This window comes from Esox lucius, chromosome 13 (genome assembly GCF_011004845.1).
Source record: "Esox lucius isolate fEsoLuc1 chromosome 13, fEsoLuc1.pri, whole genome shotgun sequence".
NCBI classification, from domain to species: domain Eukaryota; kingdom Metazoa; phylum Chordata; class Actinopteri; order Esociformes; family Esocidae; genus Esox; species Esox lucius.
The window spans coordinates 6280764-6307383 of NC_047581.1; the positions used below are offsets into that span (position 1 = coordinate 6280764).

At 40.3% G+C, this 26620-nt stretch overlaps 1 protein-coding gene and 1 long non-coding RNA gene across 4 annotated transcripts in view; one reads left to right on the top strand and one right to left on the bottom strand.

Moving 5' to 3' along the window:
- Positions 1-1692: 1692 nt before the first annotated feature.
- LOC105029835 (protein C9orf135 homolog) overlaps positions 1693-26620 on the bottom strand; it is a 30246-nt gene continuing 5318 nt past the window's right edge. For 2 of the 3 annotated variants that reach the window (XM_020052144.3, XM_010903388.4), the window contains exons 4-6: positions 25023-25094; positions 20690-20750; positions 1693-2190 (exon numbers count right to left, since the gene is read on the bottom strand). In XM_020052144.3, coding sequence (XP_019907703.1) covers positions 2008-2190; positions 20690-20750; positions 25023-25094 — 316 coding nt within the window. In that variant the 3' untranslated portion in view covers positions 1693-2007. Of the gene's footprint in view, positions 2191-20689; positions 20751-25022; positions 25098-26620 lie in introns of all 3 variants that reach the window. The other variant, XM_010903387.4, reaches the window with a different exon arrangement.
- On the top strand, positions 19491-20792 carry LOC105029834. The gene is made up of 3 exons (XR_829530.3): positions 19491-19657; positions 19753-19876; positions 20388-20792. It is a non-coding gene; the product is annotated as an uncharacterized LOC105029834 (long non-coding RNA).

Consider the following 26620-nt stretch of genomic DNA (forward strand, 5'->3'; position numbering starts at 1 on the left):
CTCAACCTTCTGCGCCTGCCTCCATCTCCTAATCTACAAACGTGACAATGGAATTACTGAAATAAATCAACTTTTTGATAATATTCTAATTTTATAACCAGCACCTGTATTCCTTCCCATTTCTCCAGGATCCAACAAATGGACTATGAGAACTGATTGTTCGTTTACCATCTAATCTACCCAGACCTTGACATATGTCCTTGTTAGGAGATAATCAATGTTATTTGCTTAACCTGTGGGAGGTCATGATGTTTTGACTAATCTGTGGATATGTTGAACTAAACTATATAATGAAATAGGACATTAAGAGTACAGTTTAAACAATCACACAAAGAATGTTTGAGGTGCTTTGAAGTCACCTTTATAGAGTCAGCGGTAGTCACCCATCACTTCACCTGACACTTGCTTAGATTGCCCTCTTGGTCATGTTTTGCTGACTCCAAGGATGACTTCCAGAGTGGCTAGGGCTTTAATAATAAACACATCAAATTTGGGACTCATTTGTGTCTTGAATAATGCAATTCATGCTCCACTTCAATCAATAGAACAACAATTCAATTAAATGTAATAATTCCTCCTATAGTTTCATTAGAAATAAACCACATTAACAATGAATCATTTAAAGTAAAATTTTCAGCTCAAGAAACTATTAAGTGACCACTGCACCTTTTTCTTTCCTTTCCCAAAACGTCAAAAAGGAAGGTTTTGAGTGAGGAACAGAAAGGTTAAATTTAAGAGACCACTGCAAATTGAATGATTCTGTTCCTCACTCAAAACTTTACTTTTCAACTTTTTTCAGTTGGAGCTGTATTTTGTTTTGCATGCCTCAAGTATTGAAAACACAAAACTTTGTGTGAAATTGCACAAGATCTAAAACAAATTGATGCATTATGGGATTCAACTTAGCTTGTGGAGGCTGCAGTGATCTGAAGGGGCCACTGGATGGTCTATAGTCTCTACACCCTCAATAATCTTTACTCCGTCAGCTTTGGGTAACTTAAATGGTTGGGGTGTGTGAGGGCACAAGGTGGAGAGGGGGAGGGGTCTGTTGTGGCGGTCCTGTTAATCAACAATAGGGCGAAGGTCACCAGTTACCATAATGGAGCTTGGAAAATTCAATGCATAATTGTGCATCGTCACTTTGTTCTTTCAGTCATTTTTGAAGGGGGGGTGTGCAAGAAAATACAAGAAGAAAATTGGCTTGAGATGTCTTTTAGGAGTTCTGAATATTTGCATTGTTACAGAAAAGACCGTAGAATTCATGGGCACCCACAGATGTGCTTTATGGGTCAACATCCACAAAGTTCACATCCCATGGGGGGGTCAGGGAGTTTGCTTGGGCATCTGCTAAATGGTGAATGACATTTACAAACACACAGACCATCATGTCAGTGGTGTAAAGACAGACAGACCCACACACACACAAACACCCCCACAACACATGTATAAAACCTGTGTAATTCAATAAGAGAGCATTTAAGGTTGCAGAGACCCAGTGGAGTCTGAAAGCCCACGCCAGTCCTCTGACTATTAGACTTGAATAATTGGTCTGTTTCTTTCTGCCTCTGCTGAGGAAAAAACTAACACAGATGCTTTTATTTTGAGGAACTAAGAACACTGAGATATTAGGATGGGGTGGTCTTTACCAATATAAACAATGAAGTAGACAACCATAGCCTTAGGAGTCGGGAGGAGAAAGCAATAGGAAAGCAGATCATAAGGCTCAGACAGAGAGATAGCAGATGTTTGAAGACAAAATTAAACACTGAGGGATGTAACCCAAATAGTGAGGACAGCAGTATATTAGCTTCCACTCAAACCAAGCAAATAAGTATTCTAGGAAAACCAAAAGGTCCAGCAATATGTGCTTTATTAAAGTAAAAAAAAAGACTAACAGAACTAGTTAGTGGAGAAAGAAAGAGAAAACATTTTGTAGATAGTCTGTGGTCACTAATGTGAGAACCATAGGCAGGCCAGGTTGTTTCTGGTGGAAGGAAGGTGATGGATCTAGGGGCAGACAGGGTTAGAGATCTGACCCTGGGCCCTGGATGTGCCTCCCTGGGTACTATAGACCCCACTCTCATCCTGCCATGTGTTCCTTCCCACGCGACGGTAGTCGGCCGTGTCTGTGAACTGGGACCGGGGCTTCCTGTAGTCAGGGCTGCTATCAGTTGGGCTCTTCATGGTACTCTGGACAAAACACATGTATTTAATATATTGCAATAGAACCCAGCATTGCAATGCAGTTTCGTTGACAGTTGTGCTTTAGCCTACAGGATGCCATATTTAGCAAGTTTCTTACAAAGGACACATTTCAAAGTGCTTACCGAATAAAATAATAAAAGGTAAAAAAAGGAAAACAGTATAGTATATACTATAACAAATATAACATAAATATTAAAAATAATATAAAGGGAGATTTCTCTGTCCTTAATGTGGAGCATGGTGGTGATGGCTTCATGTTATGGGGTTGTTTCTCATGGGTACAAATGTCAGAATAGAAGGAAAAATTAATGGAGCAATGTACAGAGAAGTAATTGGGGGAAAAATGCAGCAAGAAACCTGGGAAGTAAGTTCAACTTTCAGTATGGCAATGGCCCAAAGAAAAAAGCCAAGGATTATAAAAGGATTATCAAGGCAGATATTTTTGAGTGGCCCAGTCATAACCCCAATTAAAATCCACTTGAAAATGTCTTGGCATTTCTTGAATATTGCTGTCCATCAATGCTTCCTTAGGAACTAAATGAAAGTTGAACATAAACTGTCATTCCCAGGTTGCACCGACGTCACTGTTGCCATGGTCACAGATACTGATCAAAGTTTAACGTGTTCTGATGACTGAAGTTAGACAGAGGAGGGTATGTCAGCAGACCGCAAGTCGGGGGCATAACTTAATATGGGGGTTCCTTAATATTAAGTTACGTCCATTTTAGGTTTGTATTGATGTGGTGTTTTCGAATAAGTGCATGAAGTATTACAGGGTCAATGACGAAGATTGCGCTAAGTGCTTCCAAATGACAACCGCTAGCTATATATTTAGGGATAGTTAACGTGTTCATTAAGATCGCTTATCTACTATAATCTTTGAATCTGATATTCGAAAAGCTTTCCAGAGACAGACAACACGACAACCCCTTATAGCTACGTTTAAAGATAGCTAGCTACGCGACGAGGTAGGGTACTTGTATTATTTCTGCCATGATGTGGCGCATGGATTGCGATTATTACCTAAAACCTATCGGTAAAGTACCGAAGCGTTCCAGCTTGCAGTGCAGCTGCAACTCTGCTTCAATCGAATCCTGGTTGAGGCGTATTGACAGTGCATGAGGCTCCAGCAGAGGGGGGTGCAAAATTTACACCGGCCGGGGTTTGACAGGTGGATGCACCACACGAGGCATAAGCCAGCTCTAGTCAATTAGGGTACGTTATAACTAGCTAATGATGCTAGCGTGATGCACCTGTCACTCTATGCAAGCAGGTAAGATCCATTTATTTTGTAGCTTCATATACACTATGTTGTCATTATTTAGAAATGCAAACAAAATAATAATTTGTCATGGCCATCGTCTATGCAGTGGTGTAAAATGTTTTTTTTGCTAAGTTGCTAAGGATGAGCTAAATTACCTAAACAGAGTTCATAACTAACCAGTGACCTTAATTGATAATTTACAGTCTTCCTATTAATTTTATTGATCACTGGTTAGTTTTGAACTCCCAAAATTGTCTACAATTAAACCAAGATAATTGTGAGATTATTGGGTTTGGCAACAAAAATAAAAGAACAAGTATTATTAAAGAGCTGGATTCTTGGGCCCTTAAAACCAGGGATCAAGTGCATAATCTTGGTGTTTTGATAGACTCAGACCTCATATTTAACAGTCATATCAAAGTGGTCACCAAAACAGCATTCTATCATCTTAAAAATATAGCCAGAATCAAAGGCTTGGTGCCCCAAAAAGACCAAAAGAAGCTCATCCATGCTTTTATCTCTAATAGAGTTGATGTAATGGCCTCTTAACTGGACTCCCCAAAAAGACTGTAAAACAGCTGCAGCTCATTCAGAATGTTAACCAAGACCAAGAGAACAGAGCACATCACTCCAGTTCTTAAATCTTTGCATTGGCTTCCAGTCAGTTACAGAATAGATTTCAAAGTGGTGCTTTTAGTTTATAAATCTCTGAATGGTTTAGGACCCGAATACATTTCTGTTATGTTTGCAGAATATAAACCGAGCAGGACTCTTAGATCCATGAACACTGGTCAGCTAGTAGAGCCCAGAGTCCAAATTAACTTGGAGAAGCTGCGTTTAGCAGTTATGCTGTACACATCTGGACTAAACTTCCAGAAGATCTTAGACGTGCACCAAATGTATACATTTTTGAATCCAGGTTAAAAACACTTATTTTCACGTTCCTATGACTGAGCACCTGAACTTAACCACAGTGTTTAGCCTTATAGCCTATGTTTTTATCCTGTTTTATATTTTATTATTATGATTGTTTTCATTTGTTTTGATGTTTTCATTTGAGTATTTGTTTTATGTTATTGTATGTTTATGTATATATTTTTTTCTTTTTCTTTGCTTGCTTTACCATGTTACTTAGATCTTTAATTAGATACTTCCTTAAAGTGGAGAACACAGCCAAACCCAGTTGAGTACTTTTACTTTGTACACCTCTACTTCTATGTGATTGTTGTGATCTTTCATTTCAGTTCCCAAGATGTGTTGTTGAGCTGGGGGATGCTGTTGCCTGGGTAAATGCCAACATGGGCCTCTTCTGAGACCGGGTACAAGTCCTCACCCCTGAATGATGAGGAAATACAGGGTGCTGTGCAGATGTTCAGAGAGGCCTCAACTCTAGAAGAGGAACAATAAGCTCTCTCCCATTTCATGTTGTTATTTGATAATTTTGAAGACACTGAAACATTAATGGATGAAATAGACAAAGGAGGATTTTTTGAGCTTCTCTGTTTATTATTTTTGTTTATGGAGATACCTATTAGCTGTCTTTAAACCATCAGCTAATGCTGGTTTCCACACAACAACAATTACAAGATCCAGAAAACACAATATAATTTTATGAGACAAAGAGAAAAGGAACATCAGTTGTTTAGCAAAAGTAAACTGTACAGTGTTTTGGAAAGGTTCAGCAGGCCATACAACATTATAGGATGAAGCCAAAGCCTACAGAATCTGGCCAAAGCTGAATACACAGTACATAAAGAAACAGTTTAGTTTTGTCATTGTTGGAATGTAATATTTTGAATATTTAATGGGGTAATTAAATGTTTAATTGTCTAACTGGCATATCATTTAATTTTGTATTTTTAGGTTGTGCCATTAACTTTAAGATTTTGGGCTGTATTAATTGAGTTTCAATAATGTATGTTATGCTCTTTTGGACCTGTTCTACTTGTAATTTATGCTATTGAATCAACTTTTAGGACAAGGGTTAAATTAGACCCCAGATAATGAATTCCAAGACATCTAACACTTATAAATCCATAACCATGTCATTACTATATAATTTAAAATGTGCTTGTTCCAGGCACCCCTTTAAAAATGAATTGTTCTGTAAGCAGATGTTGACCTCTACATGATGCAAATTGAAACTTGCCACCTTTCTGCAACAGGCTGTAGAAAATTCCAATTTCAACTTTCTAAAAGACTGCTGTTAAATTGTACAGTGCAAGTCAGAGGAACGAGAAACCATTACAATGATTTGTATGAAAACTGGTCAGATCTACACAGCAGAACCCACAGGTCCTGGCAAAGGACCTTCAGAACAGTTTAGCTGACACTGAAGTTGTTCCTCACAGGTCCACCACACAATGTACCTTACACAGCATGTTCACATTTGTCTAATATGTTGAATCTATGGAAAATACATAAATTGTAATCCTGTGCAAAAACTTGTGCAAAAGGGAGGCCTGTTTCACTTTGTAACATGTAGAGCTCAGATCAACTATTGTAACTGCAATAAGCAGCATTCTTAACCATCAACATCCTAATGATGGCCTTCTACTGTATCACATCTAACCAAGCAATGGTTACTCAAAGAAAAACTGACCATGGCAGGCATAGTGAGTATGCATATGTCTGTATTATAACTGCACTCAGCAGCTTTCTAAACCACCAGTGTCTCATTCTTGACTGTAACCAAAACACTTAAAACTATTTTTTAGAGGCACTTAAGTCATCAAATTAATATATTTCAGTTGTATGTTATCAAACAATTTAAATCCTGAAAAAAAATACAATTAAATGTTAATGGAAAATACCATTTTATTTTACATAATTGGTACAAGCATAATCAGACCAGAGCACTTTTGCAACATGTAGTCAAAGCAAATACACTTTTGTTTTCTATATCAGTTTCTTGAACTGCTTGAACCTAGTGTTATATCTTGACAAATTATATTGAATGAAATCACATGGAATCTGAGATAAAGTTGTAACTTTAGTTTACTCTTCTTCCTCCATTAGTACACTCAACGTAATGACGTCAAACCCATACATGACACCTAGCGTTGAAACGTGTGTCAAACCAGGATGTCCCCAAACTGACCAATGGCGAACATCATTGAGTGTAACTTAATATTCAGGAACCCCAATTTAAACCGACCAATGGCGAACATCAGTGGGCGTAACATCAGTGGGCACGCATCCTACGTCCGTAACAGATTTTCTTGCAGGTGCAGTAGGTTTTTTGGAGATTAACTTAAATACCTGGAAAAATCTTTTTTTTTCCATGTTATTTTGAGTTAATATTGCAACTGCTAGCGAAGACATATGTTTAAAGCTAGAATGGCACCAATATATTGTCCGATACACAATAATGTTTTTCTATGTAGGCTATGATACGCTGTTTACACCCATGTTTGAATATATCAAATCAAGCGTATTTGCAATATATGTCAAAAAATTATTTGCTATTCAATATTTTACCCACATCGTGCACACAGCCCCACTTACTGTACACATAACACAGTACAAAAACAGTACATGTAAAACCTACATCAAAATTAAAACAATGACTTATAATACAATAGCATAACTAAATAGTATTATTCAACCCACTAACAATATCTGTAGAATCACCTCAGATAAACATAAAATAAACTATTTTTCTATGTTACAGCTATCCAAACTAAACATTCTTTAATGTTATTGACTACGAATATTACATGTACATGATTAATATTAGCTTACCAACAGTATCTCTTGAAAATATGTTGTTTAAGTTAGATACAAAAACAACTTTGTTTCACTTGTTTATATCATCCTAACTGAAAACTCATAAAAGGCCATACCAGTTTTTAGTTGTACATCGAAACGCTACCCGCAGACAGACACAGTCCCATCACTGAAATATATAAGGTAATATAGTTAACAATCTAATCTGTACATTTTATGTTTAATGTCCGTTCCAATGTTATTCTTGTCTGTTCTTTTTCACAGACTAGATTGTTAACTATATTGCATTATACATTTCAATTATGGCTTTTATTGTGATATCCTGCTGCTAAAATAGCGCTAATGAAGCCTCGAATGGCCATCACTAATTAATAATTCCCTAGGGACAATCCCATGATAGAGTATTTTTTGGATAATCATGCTGTCCAGCAATTTTAAGTGTGAAATCCACTGCTTCAATAATTTTGCTCACAGCTAATGTAAACCTGTAACTCCCTACATAACTATCATTATAAACAATGTGTAGCTACAGTACTATGCAGTACTATGCAGTAGCTACCGTAGCAAACATGAAAAAGTTGCCAGGTTTACAAGTGACCTGACACAGTACCTTGAAAACAAACAGTGCTACTTAGTACTAACTAGTTAGCGGTGTAGACAAATAGAAAATGTGTATGAATTTAATATGCTGATTTTATCTAAAGTTTAATCATTTTCTTACCAGTGTCATTTGCGATGTCTCTTCTAAGACTGAAAGGGAATTGACAAGAAGGAAGTGATTAAACAGAAGTATGAGTTTTAGCCAGCCAAGTCTGCAGGGCTGCAGCTGAATGCCTCTCATTTTATGTGCTTAAAAAGAAAAGGATAAATATAAGAATATAATGGAATGAAAACAAATAACAATAAAACATAATCATAATAAAACATTGAATAAGAAAATACAAATAGAATAAAAACTAAATAAAAACATAACTGGTAGATTCCATAGTAGATTCCAAGAGGAAAGCTATACTACTATACTATATAAAAGCTGTAAAGCTAAACAGTGTGGTTACGTTTAAGCGCTCAGTCATAGGTGAGTGAAAAGAGTGTTTTAACCAGGATTTAAAAATGTATACGTTTGGGGCACGTCTCTTCTGGTAGTTTATTCCAGTTGTCTGCAGCATAACAGCTAAAGGCTGCATAGCCATGTTTAGTTTGGACTCTGGCCTCTACTAGCTGACCTGTGTTCATGGACCTAAGAGCCCTGCTCGGTTTATATTCTTCAAACATATCAGAAATGTATTCAGGGCCTAAACAATTCAGTGATTTATAAACTAAAAGCACCCCTTTAAAATAAATTTTGTAACTGGAAGGCAGTGCAAAGATTTAAGAACTGGAGTGATGTGCTCTGTTCTCTTGGTCCTGGTTAACATTCTAGCAGCAGCATTCTGAATGAGTTGCAGCTGTTTTACAGTCTTTTTGGGGAGTCCATTACAGTAGTCAACCCTACTAGAGATAAAAGCATGGATGAGCTTCTCTTGGTCTTTTTGGGACACCAAGACCTTGATTCTGACTAAATTTTTTGGTGACCGCTTTGATTTGACTGTTAAATGCGAGGACTGAGTCTATCAGAACACCAAGATTACACACTTGGTCCCTGGTTTTTAGGGCCCGAACATCTTGCTCTTTACTGATACTAGTTCTTTTATTTTTGTTGCCAAAAATGTTGTTGTTCTATAGAATTTGGCCCAGAGGTAGCATATAGAGACAGAATAGAAGCGGTCCAAGAACTGATCCCTGGGGAACTCTGCATATCATAGCCACCCTATCAGATTCATGATTGCAGATGGTGACGAAATAACTCCAGCCATCTAGATAAGATCTGTACCAATTAAAGACTGTATCGGAAATTGTCCAGCCTGTCTAGAAGTGTTCTATGACAGTGTCAAATACTGAAGACAACCTTTTCAATGATCTTGGCTATAAAAGGGAGATTTGATACAGGTCTATAGTACTAATTGCTTTAGATCCATTGTTATAGAGTTAAAAAAAATTGTAAAAAAGTCAGATGACAGTGTGTCGAGACAACATGTGGAAGCTTTAAGATGTCGAACTGTTTCTTCTAGGGATTTTTGATCAAATACATACATACCAAGCGTGCCGCACAAGCCCTGAAAAGTGAAGCCAAAACGTCTCGATCGCCCCCTGGTGAGTGGTCCCAGTATAGGTCATAAACCCCGCCCTCCCCATGTTATTCAATGGGACGCGAGATCAACTAAACAATTAAATTACCCTTCAAATATATTTTTTCCGAAGCTGGTTTCTGTCATTTACTGTAGTTTGTATCACGCTAATGTAAATTAAAGAGTTTGTTTTTAAAATAAGTTTGTTTTTAGTTAGTTATTTAATGCTCTAAAAACGGTGGTGTGACGTCGTGATTCACAGCTGTGATTGACAGCTATCTGAGCCGAGGAGCCACTGAATCTTCGGAGGACTGAGGAGATTGGAACTTTACATTTAATCTCTAAATTTCTATAATTGATATAATTTCACACGGACATAATGGGTTGTTCTGCAGTACATTGTGCTAACCGATCTGGCATTTCCAATCGATCTTTGAATTTTTTTCGGTAAGTTCAATTTATAAGCTATTTAATTAGTAAATAAATGTAATGGGCTAGCTAACGTTAGCTAAAAGACAACAAGCCTCGTTAATAGCCATGTTAATAGCTAGCAGGTGATCGTTAGCTAGAAGTTACCAATTATTTTTGTATTAGGCCTATTCTAAATTAAGGTTAAACATGATGTAAGTTAGGCTATAACATATCGTCTAGGTTTAACAAGCAAAGGTTGTACTGTACTTGGACTTGCGATTGATTACGGTATGCGCATTCTGCGAGGGAGAGTGAGGGCGGGGCACAGGGGTGGCGCCGTTGATTTCGCGGCTTTACGGCTTTACTTCCTTCTCGCTACTGCGCATAACTACTGCGCAGAACTGGTCCCAAGATCGCTATCTGCGCAGACGCAAGTCCAAGATGTCAGCGCCGTATCAGGACACTGGTGGCTTCATTTTTCACCAATGGAAAAGAGCGAAAGGGCGTCGTCCATTATATATACAGTCTATGATACATACATACAAATACATCATCTTCCGCTTATCCGGGGCCGGGTCGCGGGGGCAGCAGTCTAAGCAGGGATGCCCAGACTTCCCTCTCCCCAGACACTTCCTCCAGCTCTTCCGGGGGGACACCGAGGCGTTCCCAGGCCAGCCGGGAGACATAGTCCCTCCATCGTGTCCTAGGTCTTCCCCGGGGCCTCCTCCCGGTGGGACAGGACCGGAACACCTTCCCAGGAAGGCGTTCCGGAGGCATCCGAAACAGATGCCCAAGCCACCTCAGCTGACCCCTCTCGATGTGGAGGAGCAGCGGCTCTACTCTGAGCTCCTCCCGGGTGACCGAGCTTCTCACCCTATCTCTAAGGGATCGCCCAGCCACCCTGCGGAGAAAGCTCATTTCGGCCGCCTGTATCTGGGGTCTTGTCCTTTCGGTCATGACCCAAAGCTCATGACCATAGGTGAGAGTAGGAATGTAGATTGACTGGTAAATCGAGAGCTTCACCTTGCGGCTCAGCTCTTTCTTCACCACAACAGACCGATACATCGACCGCATTACTGCAGAAGCTGCACCGATCCGTCTGTCAATCTCCCGTTCCATCCTTCCCTCACTCGTGAACAGGACCCCTAGATACTTAAACTCCTCCAGTTGAGGCAGGCACTCTCCACCAACCTGAGGTGGGCAAGCCACCCTTTTCCGACTGAGGACCATGGCCTCGGATTTGGAGGTACTGATTTTCATCCCCACCGCTTCACACTGGACTGCAAACCGTCCAAGTGCATGCTGAAGGTCCTGGCTTGAAGGGGCCAACACGACAACATCATCCGCAAAGAGCAGAGACGAAATCGTGTGGTCCCCAAACCTGACACCCTCCGGCCCCTGGCTGCGCCTAGAAATTCTGTCCATAAAAATTAAGAACAGAACCAGTGACCAAGGGCAGTCCAACATGCACAGGGAACAAGTCTGACTTACTGCCGGCAATGCGGACCAAGCTCCTGCTTCGGTCGTACAGGGACCTGACAGCCCTTAGCAAAGGACCCAGGACCCCATATTCCCGAAGCACTCTCCACAGGATGCCGCGAGGGACACAGTCGAATGCCTTCTCCAAATCCACAAAACACATGTGGATTGGTTGGGCAAACTCCCATGAACCCTCCAACACCCCGTAGAGGGTATAGAGCTGGTCCAGTGTTCCACGGCCTGGACGAAAACCACACTGTTCCTCCTGAATCCGAGGTTCTACTATCGGCCGTATTCTCCTCTCCAGAACCCTGGCATAGACTTTCCTGGGGAGGCTGAGAAGTGTGATCCCCTTATAGTTGGAACACACCCTCCGGTCCCCCTTCTTAAAAAGAGGGACCAACACCCCGGTCTGCCATCCCAGAGGCACTGTCCCCGACTGCCATGCGATGTTGCACAGGCGTGTCAGCCAAGACAGCCCCACAACATCCAGAGACTTGAGGTACTCAGGGCGGATCTCATCCACCCCCGGTGCCTTGCCACCGAGGAGTTTCTTAACCACCTCAGTGACTTCAGCCCGGGTGATGGACGAGTCCACCTCTGAGCCCTCATCCTCTGCTTCCTCAATGGAAGATGTGACGGCGGGATTGAGGAGATCCTCGAAGTACTCCTTCCACCGCCCGACGACATCCTCAGTTGAGGTCAACAGCTGCCCACCTCTACTGTAAACAGCGTTGGTAGGGCACTGTTTCCCTCTCCTGAGGCGCCGGATGGTTTGCCAGAATCTCTTCGAGGCCAGCTGATAGTCCTTCTCCATGGCCTCACCGAACTCCTCCCAGGCCCGAGTTTTTGCCTCCACAACCACCCGGGCTGCAGTCCGCTTGGCCTGTCGGTACCCGTCAGCTGCCTCAGGAGTCCCACAAGCCAACCAGGCCTGATAGGACTCCTTCTTCAGCTTGACAGCATCCCTTACTTCCGGTGTCCACCACCGGGTTCAGTGATTGCCGCCTCGACAGGCACCGGAGACCTTACGGCCACAGCTCCGAGCGGCCGCTTCGACAACGGCGGTGGAGAACATGGTCCACTCGGACTCAATATCTCCAGCCTCCCTCGGGATCCAGTCAAAGCTCTGCCGGAGGTGGGAGTTAAAGATCTCTCTGACAGGAGACTCGGCCAGACGTTCCCAGCAGACCCTTACAGTACGCTTGGGCCTGCCGAGTCTGTCCAGCTTCCTCCCCCGCCATCGGATCCAACTCACAACCAGGTGGTGATCAGTTGACAGCTCCGCCCCTCTCTTCACCCGAGTGTCCAAGACATGTGGCCGCAGGTCAGATGAAACAACAACAAAGTCGATCATCGACCTGCGGCCTAGGGTTTTCTGGTGCCACGTGCACTGATGGACACCCTTATGCTCGAACATGGTGTTCGTTACGTTCCTACTCTCATCTATGGTCATGAGCTTTGGGTCATGACCGAAAGGACAAGATCCCGGATACAGGCGGCCAAAATGAGTTTTCTCCGCAGGGTGGCTGGGCGATCCCTTAGAGATAGGGTGAGAAGCTCGGTCACCTGGGAGGAGCTCAGAGTAGAGCCACTGCTCCTCCACATCGAGAGGGGTCAGCTGAGGTGGCTTGGGCATCTTTTTCGGATGCCTCCGGAACGCCTTCCTGGGAACATCTATTAGGCCTAAGTATTTTGACAAACATTGGGTGACATGCATTTTATATATATGTCTTTCTTGTCTTCTGGAAAGCACTTTGTTGCCTTGTGTATGAACATGTGCTATACAAATACATTTGACTTGACTAACTAAAATACTAATACCACGCAAGGGTTAAATATCACGACACTATTCAGATATCCAGGGAACTTCTTTGAAACATGCGCGTAAACCTATTCAAGCGTAAAAAGTGGGGAAAAAATGATATGAATACAACGACCCTTGACGTTTGTGGTAAAGGCAAGGTATTCTGAATTTATCCAGAAAGATCGAGAAGTGGGCGTGGCTAGAACGATTCTGCGCAGTGTTGCACGATGGAAAGGTTCCCGCCGAAGGTCTTTTGAAAAATCCACTGTATGAACGAGACAGTCAAACACAATCAACGGTTCTGAAAGATTATATGAAAGGTAAGTTGTACAGGTTTTACCAATTTGCCCTTGTTAAAAAAAAAAATCACTTGCTCTTTTTCCATGTCGTCTTGCTCAGAATCAATGGTGCTCTTTATACTATATGAAATGAGGTGGGGGCGACAGTAACACAAAGTCGACAGTAACACAAACAAAATCAGATTTGGAGCGGGCGAACATATGTACGACACTTTTGAAGAGCTAGCTAGCTAACTAGCTATGTTACACAGTCAGGTAATTTGTATTAATTATTTACGTTTCTAATTATTTGCAAAAGGTTCAGACAAGAAACAAATGTGCGGTTTATCCTGAAATACTTTACAGTAAACGCAAGCTCTCAGGTAAAAAAATATGAGCGATGGGGCAAACCCATAGTCTATTGTAGCTAGCTATACTAGAGGTGCAGTACACTATTCGTTCTAAGTTTTGCAGTTAGCCAATTTTGGTATTTCATAGGATTTGAGTACGAAGTTTTTTAAATACGGAATGGCACGTTTTACCAGTTAACAGTTACAGTTATGAGAGAATGTGATGGAATTATATTTTTCAATGGTTTATGAATTAATTTTATTCAGGAGAATATTGAAGAAAATTGGAACGGAGGAGCTGTGGGCAGGCTACTATTCGAAGGGCAGGATGCAGAATGCTGTCGCATGTGAGTAAATGCGCATATGTACAGATGTATAATTTAATAATTTGAAATTATTTTTTGTGGATAGTTTTTTGGGAATATCAACAAAACACTGCCAAAGGTATTGAGGCGTTCCTAGAGTGAGGGAACCTCAACCTAGAGATGTTTAGCCTCAACCTTGTCTGTTCTTCAAAATAGTTGCCTAGTCTAGGGGTTTTCATCCTTTTCTTTTCCCGGGATACCCACCCAAACCAAGATTCAATTCACTCCGTATAATTTTCAAGGCAGTATAATCTTTCTTTTTTTACTATTTTTGAGTAGTAGTCTGCAAGCGTTGCTTTGCCACTGTTGTCTACATGTTAGAAGTGTTTCCACTTCTAACGTGTCATTCAGACCTAGATAAACCATGACCCACAAACCGTGATACACACCAAACAGTTGGCCCACTGTACCATTGCATCCATCATTTCCATATAACTATGTAACATTGAATGTAAGTTTGTCAATTCATGGCTTTTTAAATAAGATTACCATTTTGAACAATATAGGTGCTGCCCTGAAAGCCTACCCAAAGGCCACCTACCTAGAGGTAGATGAAAAGATTGCCGACACCCTCAAGCATGCACCTGCTCGGCTGAAGAGTAAGAGAAAGGTATGACTGAAAATTACAATAATTATTTTTAATGGCTCATTGTGTGCTTGTATCAAAAGATATGTTCTAAAGCAGTGGTCAGAAACCTATATTATTGTCCTTTTTAAGAATTGCATTTCTCATGCTTACAGTAGCTTGACACAAATGCATGTGATTCACTTGCTGGAGGCTATCACCAAGACACTAAATGAAGAAGCATTTATTGTTGGGGAACAGGTCTTTCATGTTAAGTTCTGCCGCATGCTCTGTAGTTACAGAAGACATTCAGAATCAGCGTGGAAGACTGCAATACGCAATAACCAAGCCGGTGTACAACTCAAACCCCCCCCCCCCCTAAATGTTTGTGTTTTTTCTGGTTTCCAGGAGCAGATTGGACAAGATGTTGAGAAGGAGGGCACAGATGAAGAACCAGCACCTGAATTAATTAGACTTTTTTTTAGCAGTACCAGCTTTAGTGTGGTAGGATACTTTAGGTATTGTTTAAATAAATTGCTCAAGCAGTACCAACAAGTTCAATGATTCAAGTCTTTATTCACTGAGGTCAGTGGAGGTTCCAATACATTGTATACAAACCATACATGCAGAGGACTCCAAATCATTAACTATAGTTTAACATCCTTTCTCATACCATTTCTAGACATATGTTATAACGTGATTGGTTCAAAATATTTTGTATAGTCCGATGATTGTGACAACAAAAGAGAAAAAGATTAGGAATAGAATTTCCATTATCGCAGTACTACCCTTTAGTATGTTAAGCATTTAGCATTTTCCTCTGCTTATTTCTAAGATTTGTTTTAGGTCTACAGTTAAAGTATATTTTAACATGTAAAGACAGATGTGGCTTGTAATATTAAGACTGAGTTTGAGATGTTTGATGCTTTTATAACGTTACTAAATAACGTTATTAGGCCTTTCGGAGGCCCCCACATTTCTACGTCCTGGACAGACTTGGGACGTAACTTTCGTCAGCTGACACCATAGGTACGTACAGGCGACGTTTCACAAGTACGTAACCGTGACTTCGTGGAGACTTAAATAACTTTGAGGTCACGTCCTGGGACGTAATTTTGTTAGCTGGGTGGGTCCTAGCTCATTCTCAAGACAGTTGGCATTGCTAATTTTACAATAGCAGGGACCCAAAGCACATCACTGAGTATATTCTGTGCTCTGTGGAGATAGGACAAGGCTGTTGACGATGTGGCGGTTGTCTTAAGGTCGAATGTGAAAATCCATTTAATGAGTAAAGCATACACTTTTAACACATTTGAATCTATTTTCTTTATACAATGAAATATTTTTTGTTAACCTTGCTTTTATTTTTTAAATGTTTTTATTTTCTTAACCACAAAGCATTTGCTAGCTAAAGATGATATAACTGCCAAATAACAGAGTCGGTATGTGTGGATACAGAAAATAGTTTGCGTAGTGCCAGTATAAAGTCACCAATTTCAGTTATGTACGTTGAGTATTATTACATTTTTTATAACCAGGCCATATAGAATTTTAAAGACGGCTAGCTTGTTTTCATTATCAACATGAAAATATGAGACTACAGTATAAGTGCCATTCTGCCAAATCGGTGTCATTTGCATGTTGTAACTTAAAATTCATTCTTCATTCTTTATTTTTTTTCAGCACTTTATGTAATAATACACATGTTTAACTATTTAATATGTGTAACGGTCAGTCTCAGGCAATTGTTCTTATTTTTTTTACAAGGTTTCTTAATGGAAGATGGTTGCATTTTTCTCAGTCCTGTTACCAAAACTCGTACACATTTTTAAATATCACTTAAAAGTCAAAAAGTGTTTTTACCCCCCAATTAAGAGGGTATTGTAAATAAATAATTGGAAAAAATTAAGAGACCACTGCAAAATTATCAGTTTCTCTGGTTTTACTATTCAAACTGTAGGTATGCGTCTATATCAGTCATCATAAATGTCCATAAGGTGTAGGTTGTTTAACATGAACCTTACAGTAAAATGGCATGTGTTCCTGGGGCTACACAGAATATTACGAAACCCACGACTCAGGGATGACTAGCCAATGTCATATGTTCCTGGGCCTAACCAGACTGCTTTGAATATCCACGACTCAGGGATACCAAGTCTGGTCGCTTAGACATACCTATGTGTGTGTAATTACCAGTAGCCCTACGAGCTTGAGTGTGAAGATGAACGAGGAATGCAGTAGTAATCTACAGTATCTCACAAAAGTGAGTACACCCCTCACATTTTTGTAAACATTTAATTATATATTTTCATGTGACCACACTGAATGAATGACACTTTGGTACAATGTAAAGTAGTGAGTCTACAGCTTGTATAACAGTGTAAATTTGCTGTCCCCTCAAAATAACTCAACACACAGCCATTAATGTCTAAACCGCTGGCAAGAAAAGTGAGCACACCCCTAAGTGAAAATTTCCAAATGTACTCACTTTTGTGAGATACTGTATATTCCAAAGAAATACAATTTATTCCAATCAAGTAATAAAGTTAAAATACAAAACATAGTTCCATACCAACACGATTCAACGTCCTCCCAACTAGTCTACAAGTCCATAAGTATTTATAAAATGCATTGTTTTCAGACCTCAAATAATGCAAAGAAAACAAATTCATATTCATTTTTTAACAACTAAATTCTAATGCTTCAACTTTTCAGAAATCAATATTTTGGTTTTTATCACAGCTTTCATGTGTCTTGGCATTCTTTCCACCAGTCTGTCACATTGCTGTTGGGTGACTTTATGCCACTCCTGGCACAAAAGTTCAAGTAGCTCAGCTTTGTTTGATGGCTTGTGACCATCCATCTTCCTTTTGATCAAATTCCAGAGATTTTCAATGGGGTTCAGGCCTGGAGATTGGGCTGGCCATGACAGGGTCTTGATCTGTTGGCCCTCCATCCACACCTAGGTTGAGGAACATTGTCAGGGCAGAAGGAAGCAGGTGTTCTTCCAGGATAACCTAGTACTTGGCTAGATTCATGCGTCTTTCACAAAGACAAATCTGCCTGATTCCAGCCTTGCTGAAACATACACAGATCATCACCGATGCTCCACCAAATTTCACAGAGGATGCGAGAGACTGTGGCTTGTAGGGCTCTCCAGGTCTCCGTCTAACCATTAGACGACCAGGTGTTGGGCAAAGCTGAAAATTTGACTTGTAAGAGATGACCTTACTCCATTCCTCTACAGTCCAATCCTTATGCTCTTTTGCAAACTTCAGCCTGGCTCTTCTTTGCTTCTCATTGATGAAGGGCATTTTTTTTAGCTTTGCATGACTTCAACCCTGCCCCTAGGAGCCTGTTTCGAACCGTCCTCGCTGTGCACTTCACCCAAGCTACTGTTTGTTTCTTTTTGTAGGTAACTTGATGACATTCTAGGGTGAGCGACATTCGAATGAGTTGATGGTCATCTCGGTCAGAGGATAGTTGTTTTCGCTCTCTGCCAGTCTGTAGCTTTGTTGTCATTAATGTCTGTTGCTTGACCTTGTTCTTATGAACTGCTGTCTTTGACATTTTCAGGATGGAGGCAACCTGACGCTCACTGTATCCCTCTGTCAGTAAAGCCTGAATTGAACCCTTCTTTTCCTCACTCAAAGCTTTTCTTTTCAACTCCTTTGTCATGCTGAAGTTATTTTTAATTCAAATTACCTTTGAGGTGCTACTTGCAGTGTTTTTGCCATCCAGCTGGTCCTATTGCAAGAGGATAGTGGTGACCACAGCAGTGGTTATTATACTTTTCCTTGTTAAATTAGATTTGGTTCAGGTAATCACCTAATCAGTACCTCATTAAGTGAAATGAGGTGTGCCTATGTTGGAATTTAACAGACACTGGAATGGAATGGCTGCCATATAGAGATGCCGATTTAAGAAAAATAAGGAGTGGTCTCTTAATTTTTTTGCAGAACTGTATATCTGTAGCTAAAAAGTCACAACATATGCAGACAAAATATTTTTATTTTTTAAAAACACTAAGTTATTTTTTTTATGATTCAGCTGATCAATTATATATATATATATATATATATATATATATATATATATATATATATATAAGATACATAGAACAAAATAAGACACATAAAACCAAAATTAACTAAACATTTTAATCCTTCGCTACTATGTCCCAATTAGGCCTAGCTACTCACCTCGTTCCTTTCTGTTAGCATTTGCACTTAGTACATTGTCATGCTTTCGAGATAAGTCTTTTCAGATTCCACAATTAATCTTTATGGTTACTACGTCACGACACTCCCTGTTGTTAGTTCTCCTCAATTCTGTAATTTAGTAAACGATAGCTTAAGCAACGAACTAAAACACAGGAGTCTTAAAAATGCATGCTGGGATGAGCATGCTCTAACCATAGATAATAGAACAGTAGATGGGATGATGTCATATAGAGCCCCTATCAATCAGAATGGAGCAATTTGACAGACATCTTACCTGGGACGTGTTCTAAACAATCTACAACACAAACACATGAAGTGGCATTTCAGTTCTTATTACAGTTACATTTCCTTAATAATATATCAATAGCCACTGTGCATAGCATAATACATAAAATGACTGTACTTTTCAGAATATTAACAAATAAATTCCTTTGAAATAGTTTTCAATAATTTATTAATATAAGAGAACAAAATGGCTAGGGTCTAATGTAGGAAGATACAGGATAGTAGGCTACTTTAAATATAGTGCAAATGTATATTTCTTTATTTCCAAAGATAATTAACTGTTACTTTATATTTGTATTGTTTATCCTTTTTCTGGACCAAATTACTGCTGCACAAAATATCACCATGACTATGGCTTGACTTTTCCTAACTTGTCCCAGTTAAGATGGCGGAGCTATTGAGACGTCAGATAGAACAATATGTCCCATCTATGCTTCATATCTATGGCTCTAACCATGTGAAGTGACTTCAAATAACGTTATTCGCTCCAGTCAAATTGTAATCGCTCCGCTCCTCGCTCCGCTAACTTTGGTAAGTGTGCAGTCAAAAAAGTAGACATTGGCGCGAGAGATAACTGAATGCATTACAAGTGTTTTTTTAAAAGTTTGTTTCTCCTTGAAATGCAGATTTCGTTGTACAGGATGCAGTTTTAATTAAGGAATTTGGATGACGCTAATTCCAGACTGAGACAGAGGCGAATAATTGCTTGTCATGAACAATTACTCCATGGGTCTTCGAAAACAACTCAGGGTAAGCGTTATTTCATTCAAATATATGAATCTAGGTCTAGCTAGCACTTTAATAGAGAAATCAGAAATCCACTCAACAATCACTCCACATAGGAAACCTATTGCTCTCCAATCCATATTTTTTGTTTTTATATTATATATTTTTAGGTAATGAAAGTTTTAATGTGAAATGTATGTAGCTCTCTGCAGGGTAAGCAAGAGCTCACAATCATGGAGGCTACTCCTTCTGTGAAGCATTATCCATCATATTACACATCTGGTAACAGTTATTAAAGAGGAGAAAAAAACAAAACATTGCAATAAATATGTAGAGCTAGAAACCTGCAGTTGCACAATACACTCTGACAAAAGGGTGACAAAAAGACTCTTCAGCTGTTCCCATGGGATAACTTAAACCCATTTTTAGAGCCCTTTGTGCAAAGGGTTACATGTAATCCAAAACAGTTCTATCTTAAACACTGAATGGGTTATCTTAACAGTTTTAAATAACCTTTTTGAACCTTTTTTTACAGAGCAAAATATCACTGGGGCTTCTGGAATGGCCAAATGATGACACATGACTTGACATACACTAAAATGATTCAGCTGATCAACCCAATTCTTATAGTTAGTCCAAAAGTGACCGTCCGAAAGTTTACATCACGCTTCATAAATGTATCTGTAAATGAAAATCTATCTGCCAACTCAAGGTTTGCATGGTGAAGACGAGAGGAATCCCAAAACAAGTCAAATTAAAAGGGTAGAGTAATTCAAAAACAGTGCATCTGAAAGAGCAAGCTGTTGTTTTCTGATAAGGTTTGAAACTCAAACTCACCGTCTCTTTCCTGTAGTCCCATGGGGTCTGGTACTCCAATGCATATGTGGAGTAAAACTCTCTGAAATTAAAACAGCAAAATAAAAATAAAAGGTCCAACTGATATTTGGCTTCTGCATTTAACTCAACCCCTTTGTTATGGAATGGAACTAGGGGCTATCATGATGAGCGTCTGGGGAGGAATTTCATTTTTTTTTTGCCAGTAGTTGTGTAAGTGGCACTTCGAAGCCAAAACCGGACATTGTTTTTTGTGTGCCATGTCTTCATTTGATATTTTTGCCGACCAAGAAGAGCTAATGTCTTGAGTGACTGACTGAGAGACTGACTGAGTGACTTACTGAGTTACTGACTGACTACCCATTTTTAAATACTGTTGTGATTAGACAATCAGACTGACACACAAGACACCATGTATTGAATGTACTGTAGTCTGTGACAAGAAAGATAAGCTGAGGATAAGCTGGCTACAAGCGTCAGTAGCTACATGCAGTAAACCAAGCAAACAAGCCCAATGGAAAGTACATCCGCATCGGCCGAATATTCTGCGGAGGCAGGAAATACACTACAAATTCGGTCCTGTTTACAGGCCTTTGAAATGCCTGAAGAGCTAAAATCCATTAGTATGGAAGGATGTTTGGGTCTTTGTGTCTCAAAATTAACATGTTAAATAACACTATTAACTCGTTGGACAAGCCTCTTGGCCAATCAGCACTTGAATATGAACTATCGTTACTTAATTCTTCGTGTGTAACCTCTTTATTACACATAGAGATTAGACTATCATTCTGAATTTATTTGTCACATTGAATCATCGATACATACAGTTTGGTCAGGAAATAATTGGACACTGAAACAAGTTTGTTATTTTGGCTGTCTACCAAAATATATTCAAGTTACAGTTAAATAATGAATGTAGGCTTTAAGTGCAGTCTCTCAGCTTTAATTAAGCAGTTAAAAGGTCTGGAGTTGATTCTAGGTGGCATTCGCATTTGGAAGCTGTTGCTGTGAACCCACAAAATGCGGTCAAAGGAGCTCTCAATGCAAGTGAAACAGACCATGCTTAGGCTGTAAAAAAACATCCATCAGTGAGATAGCAGGAACATTAGGAGTGGCCAAATCAACAGTTTGGCACATTCGGAGAAAAAAAGACCACACTGGTGAGCTCGGCAACACAAAAAGGCCTGGACGTGACAACAGTGGTGGATGATCGTAGGACCCTTTCCATGTTGAAGAAAAATCCTTTCACAACATCCAGCCAAGTGAAGAACACTCTCCAGAACCCAGCGTTTGGTGATGTCCATGTATTTTGGTGGCGTACAGAGCCAAAAATATGAAAACTATGTCAGTGTCCAAATATTTCCGGACCTAACTGTATGTACAGTGCCTATAGAAAATCATCATGGGCCGAGTGTTTAGGGTCGTTGTCGTACTGGAAGGTGAACTACTTGCCTTCAGCTGTCTAGCAGAGGGCCACAGGTTGTACTCAAGAATTTGGGTGTACTTGACAGCATTCATTTTCCCCTTAATCCTGATCAATTACCCAGTCCCTGCTGAACATAAACATCCCCACAACATAATGTTGCCACCACAGTGCTTCACAGTAGGTATGGTGTGTTTTGGGTTGTGTGCTGTGTTTGGTTTTTGCCAAACATAACGCTTGCACTTCAGTCCAAAAAGTTTAATCTTGGTCTCATCTAACCATAAAACCTTTTGCCACATGGCATTAGAATCCTCCAAGTGTTTTTTTGCAAAGCACAAACAAGACACCGTGTGGCCTTTTTTCAGAAGAGGCTTCTTTCTTGCCACCCTGCCATAGAGGCCAGCTTTGTGTAAAGCTTGTGAGATTGTTGTCACATGCACAGACCAACCAATCTCAGGACTTGTAAGTCCTTCAAAGTTGCCATTGGCCTCCCTGATGAAAATCCTCCTGGCTCGTTCATCCAGTTTGGAGGGACAGCCCAATCTAGGCAAGGTGTTGGTGGTGCCATATGCTTTCCACTTCTTAATAATGCTCTGAATGGTACTCAGAGGGATAGTTAAAACCCTTGAAATCTTGTTTTATCCTTTTCCTACCTTATACCTTTACACAACTTTGTCCCAGAGCCCTTTTGAAAGCATCTTTCCAACCATGGTGTGTTCTTCGCATTGCTATCCACTACTGGTAATGCAATCATCATGGAACAGCTGGTTTTCTTATGGAGTAATCAAAACCACTACAATTGATTTCAGGTGGGGGGCACTTATCATGGTGTGTGATCTGGGAAGTGACTGGTTGTACCTGAGAAAGTTTATAATGGTTACTCTAAGGGGTTGATCACTTATCTAAACCAGGTATTTCACAAATCAAATGTTTGTAATTGTTCAGATTTTTTTTAATATGTTCTTTTCACTTAGATGTCGAGGGTTATACTGTGTAAATACAGCTGGAAAAAGTTAGATTTAATTTATTTTAATATCCAGGGTGTAATGTGACAAAAGGTAAGGATTTTGACAGGTTATGATGATTTTCAATAGGCATTGTAATCATGCCAGGATAGTTGTGTTGCACGCCTGTCATTGCTGGAAAAACATATCAAAATTTAGATAGCTAAGTGGCAATGGGTCATCATTTCAATACTTTTAATATTTATTGCTATGATCTGATTTTTAAATACTACACTGTTAAACCTTTATAGTCAGTTCAGCATTATCAAGGTGTTGTTGGATGAATTGCATGCCCACATTGACTGCATCATGCATGTTGTCCCCCACTGACAGAAGCTAGCTAACAGGGATTAGCTTCTCCACCATTTATCTCCTCCAAGCCAAAACTAATAAAGGTTTCAAATATAATTAAAGTAAATAAACAGCTGCTTTTCAAGCCCCCTCCCTGGCTCACCACTTCTACCCGTGCCCCGGCTAATCTAGGCTTGGCTAGTTTTTCTTTCTTGTTTTTCTGCAATTTTTACAATATTTTACTTATCAAATTGGTAAAAATTCCACTGTGCATCTTTAAATGTTATTCATTTTGAAAGTAGGATAGTGAGAAATACCACAGAAGTTGGTGTGAACTGTATCCTTTCCGCCCACACACAGACAACCGGGGCCACATCAGGAAGACCTCACATTTTCCACAGACGCTCTCCATCTCTTATGCAATTGTGTATTAAAGTAATCTTACAGGCCTATTTGACAGTTTTAAGAGGGAAAACAAGGAATTCAGTGCAAAAGCCAAATTTGAGCTCCACCTCTCTCATCAAATAACATTCCAAACTTTTCAAAGATGGCTATCAACATGGCTTTTTCAGGAATTATCATGTATTAAACTTGTAAATTTCAACATTTGAATTATTTGTTTGGTATATAAGTTCAAAACAATATGAAGCCGGGTTATTCAATCAGTTGGAGATCTCAGTGACCAAACAGTCTTATCACCCTCTACTGGCAGATAATAGTTGTAACACCATCTGGAGATCGAATTTCCCAACTTCACCATAATGTGGTACCATGACTGAGGCAAACAACAGGACTACATAGCTTAAAGCTCAGACCCAGAAGGGATGGATTGAAGAGTAAAAGCTGTACATTACTGTACCATCTTGATGTCAGAGATCACAACCACTTCATTATTAATGCTGGTTCTGCAACACATCAAAGCACCAATTTCAGACTCAGAAGTAAATTGTACATATAGAACTGGTAGAGAGCAGGTGTCATTGAGACTAATGATGTGGGCCATGCTTGCCTCACAAGGCGTTTTCTCCAGTGTGGTCATCCCATATTTGTTCAAGCCAGTCCTCACTTTGTCTGGAATATTACTTTCCTAAGAAACTTTGCGATTTGCACAATGTGGACCCAATGCAGGGAACAATATCGCATATAGGTTGGTAGAGCTTTCTCAAATGATAGGAAATGAGATCAATTACAATGTTTTTGCTCAAATCTAATTCAATGCATGAAATAGATACCATTCAAGCGCTAAAGGTATTTAAAGGTGATTCAATGTGTTCAGCCATTTTGGGCTTGTTGTGGGCTTGTCCATATTGGTCTGGTCTGAGCTGTTCCATGCCAATCTTGCCCACCAAATACTCATATAGGGCCAATAGGGGTCATGTTTGCTGGGTTCACACAGTGTATGTTTATTGTTCACCATATCCTTTATTAGAGAGGTTTTTAAAACTCCCCTCAGCAAAATGTCAAAACCATCAAGTCAAATCAGTTTGGCTAATTCAGCGCAGGAACAACATTGTGAAACCGCTGGTGATCCCCATGGAGAGGTTTGAAAACCACAGGCAAAGTAAGAGAGATTAGTCACTGTATGTGGAAGCAAGACAAACTAAGCACAGTCTCTTACACTTGGTTATGTCCTGGACGATGGCGTGGCAGTATGGTATTCGTCACATCAATCACGTGTCCTGCTGTATCTCTGCTTAAAAACAACAATAAGTCAATGCATTATATAATCATTGAAGACAAAGTGTTCAAATAAATCTCATTTGTAAATTTGTGCAGACAGTGTACATAGTAATCTGTCCTGGTCCATAGTATCTGTTTCTAAATGCTCAATGGAGATGTTTTTGTTTGGGACTAGGCTTGATCTGTACCTGCAAAACCTGCCCCTAAAGGTTAAAATAACAATAATATGGTTAAAATTGTATGTTTTTATACACTGACAAAAATAATTAAGGGAACATGTAATCATCACAGTATAACCCCAAGTCAATTCAACTTCAGGAATATCAGTCTGTCCAGTTAGGAAGCATAAGCAATTGTGAAACAATCAGTCACCTGTTGTGGTACAAATGAATATGACAACAGCTGCACTGGAGAGGCAACAGCAAGACAACCCCCAAAAAGGGAATGGTTTTGCAGGTGGTGGCCACAGACAATCGCTCTCTCCTTTTCCTTCCTGACTGATTCTACTCTAGTTTTGCGTTTTGCTAGTGTCCTTGTCACTACTGGTAGCATGAAGCGATACCTGTAGCCCATTCAGGTTGCACAGGTAGTCTAGCTCCTCCTGGATGGCACATCCATATCTGCTGTCGCAAGGTGGCTGTGTCTCCCAGTACAGTCTCAAGAGCATGGAGGAGATACCAGAAGACAGGATGTTACCTGAGGAGAGCTGGACAGGGCCGTAGAAGGGATCAACCCAGCAGCAGGACCGGTATCTGCTCCTTTGTGCAAAGAGTGACAGGAGGAGTACTACCAGAGCCCTACAAAATGACCTCCAGCAAGCTGCTGGTGTGCATGTCAGAAACAGACTCCATGAGTGCACAATGTCCTTTAGTGGGACCTGTTCTCACAGCCCTGCACCGTGCAGCTACAGTGGCATTCGTCAGAGAACACCAGAATGGGCAGGTATCTCATCTTCACAGATAAGAACAGGTCCACATTGAGCATGTGACATACGTGAAAGGGTCTGGAGATGCCGTGGTGAACATTATGCTGCCTGTATCATCCAGCATGACCAGTTAGGCAGTGGGTAACTGATGGTTTGGGGGGTCGCACAGACCTACACTTGCTAGCCAATGGTAACCTGGCTTCTATTTGAAATCCTCAGACCCATCGTCAGACCTTATCTTGGTGTGGTGGGCCCTGGGTTCCTCCTGGTGCAGGACAATGCCCGGCCTCATGTGGCCAGAGTGTGAAGGCAGTTCCTGGATGACAAAGGCATTGATGCCATTGACTGGCCCTCACGTTCCCCAGACATCAATCCAATTGAGAACCTCTGGGACGTTATCGGAGCATCCAACGCCGCCAAGTAGCGCCATAGACTGTCAAGTAGCGCCACAGACTGATGCCCTGATCCAGGTCTGGGAGGAGATCTCCCAGGACACCATCCGCTGTTTCATCAGGAGCATGCCCAGACGTTGTCAGGAGTGCATACTGGCACGTGGGGGCCATACACACCACTGAGACATTATGAGTTGGAACAGCCTGTGATTTCACTTG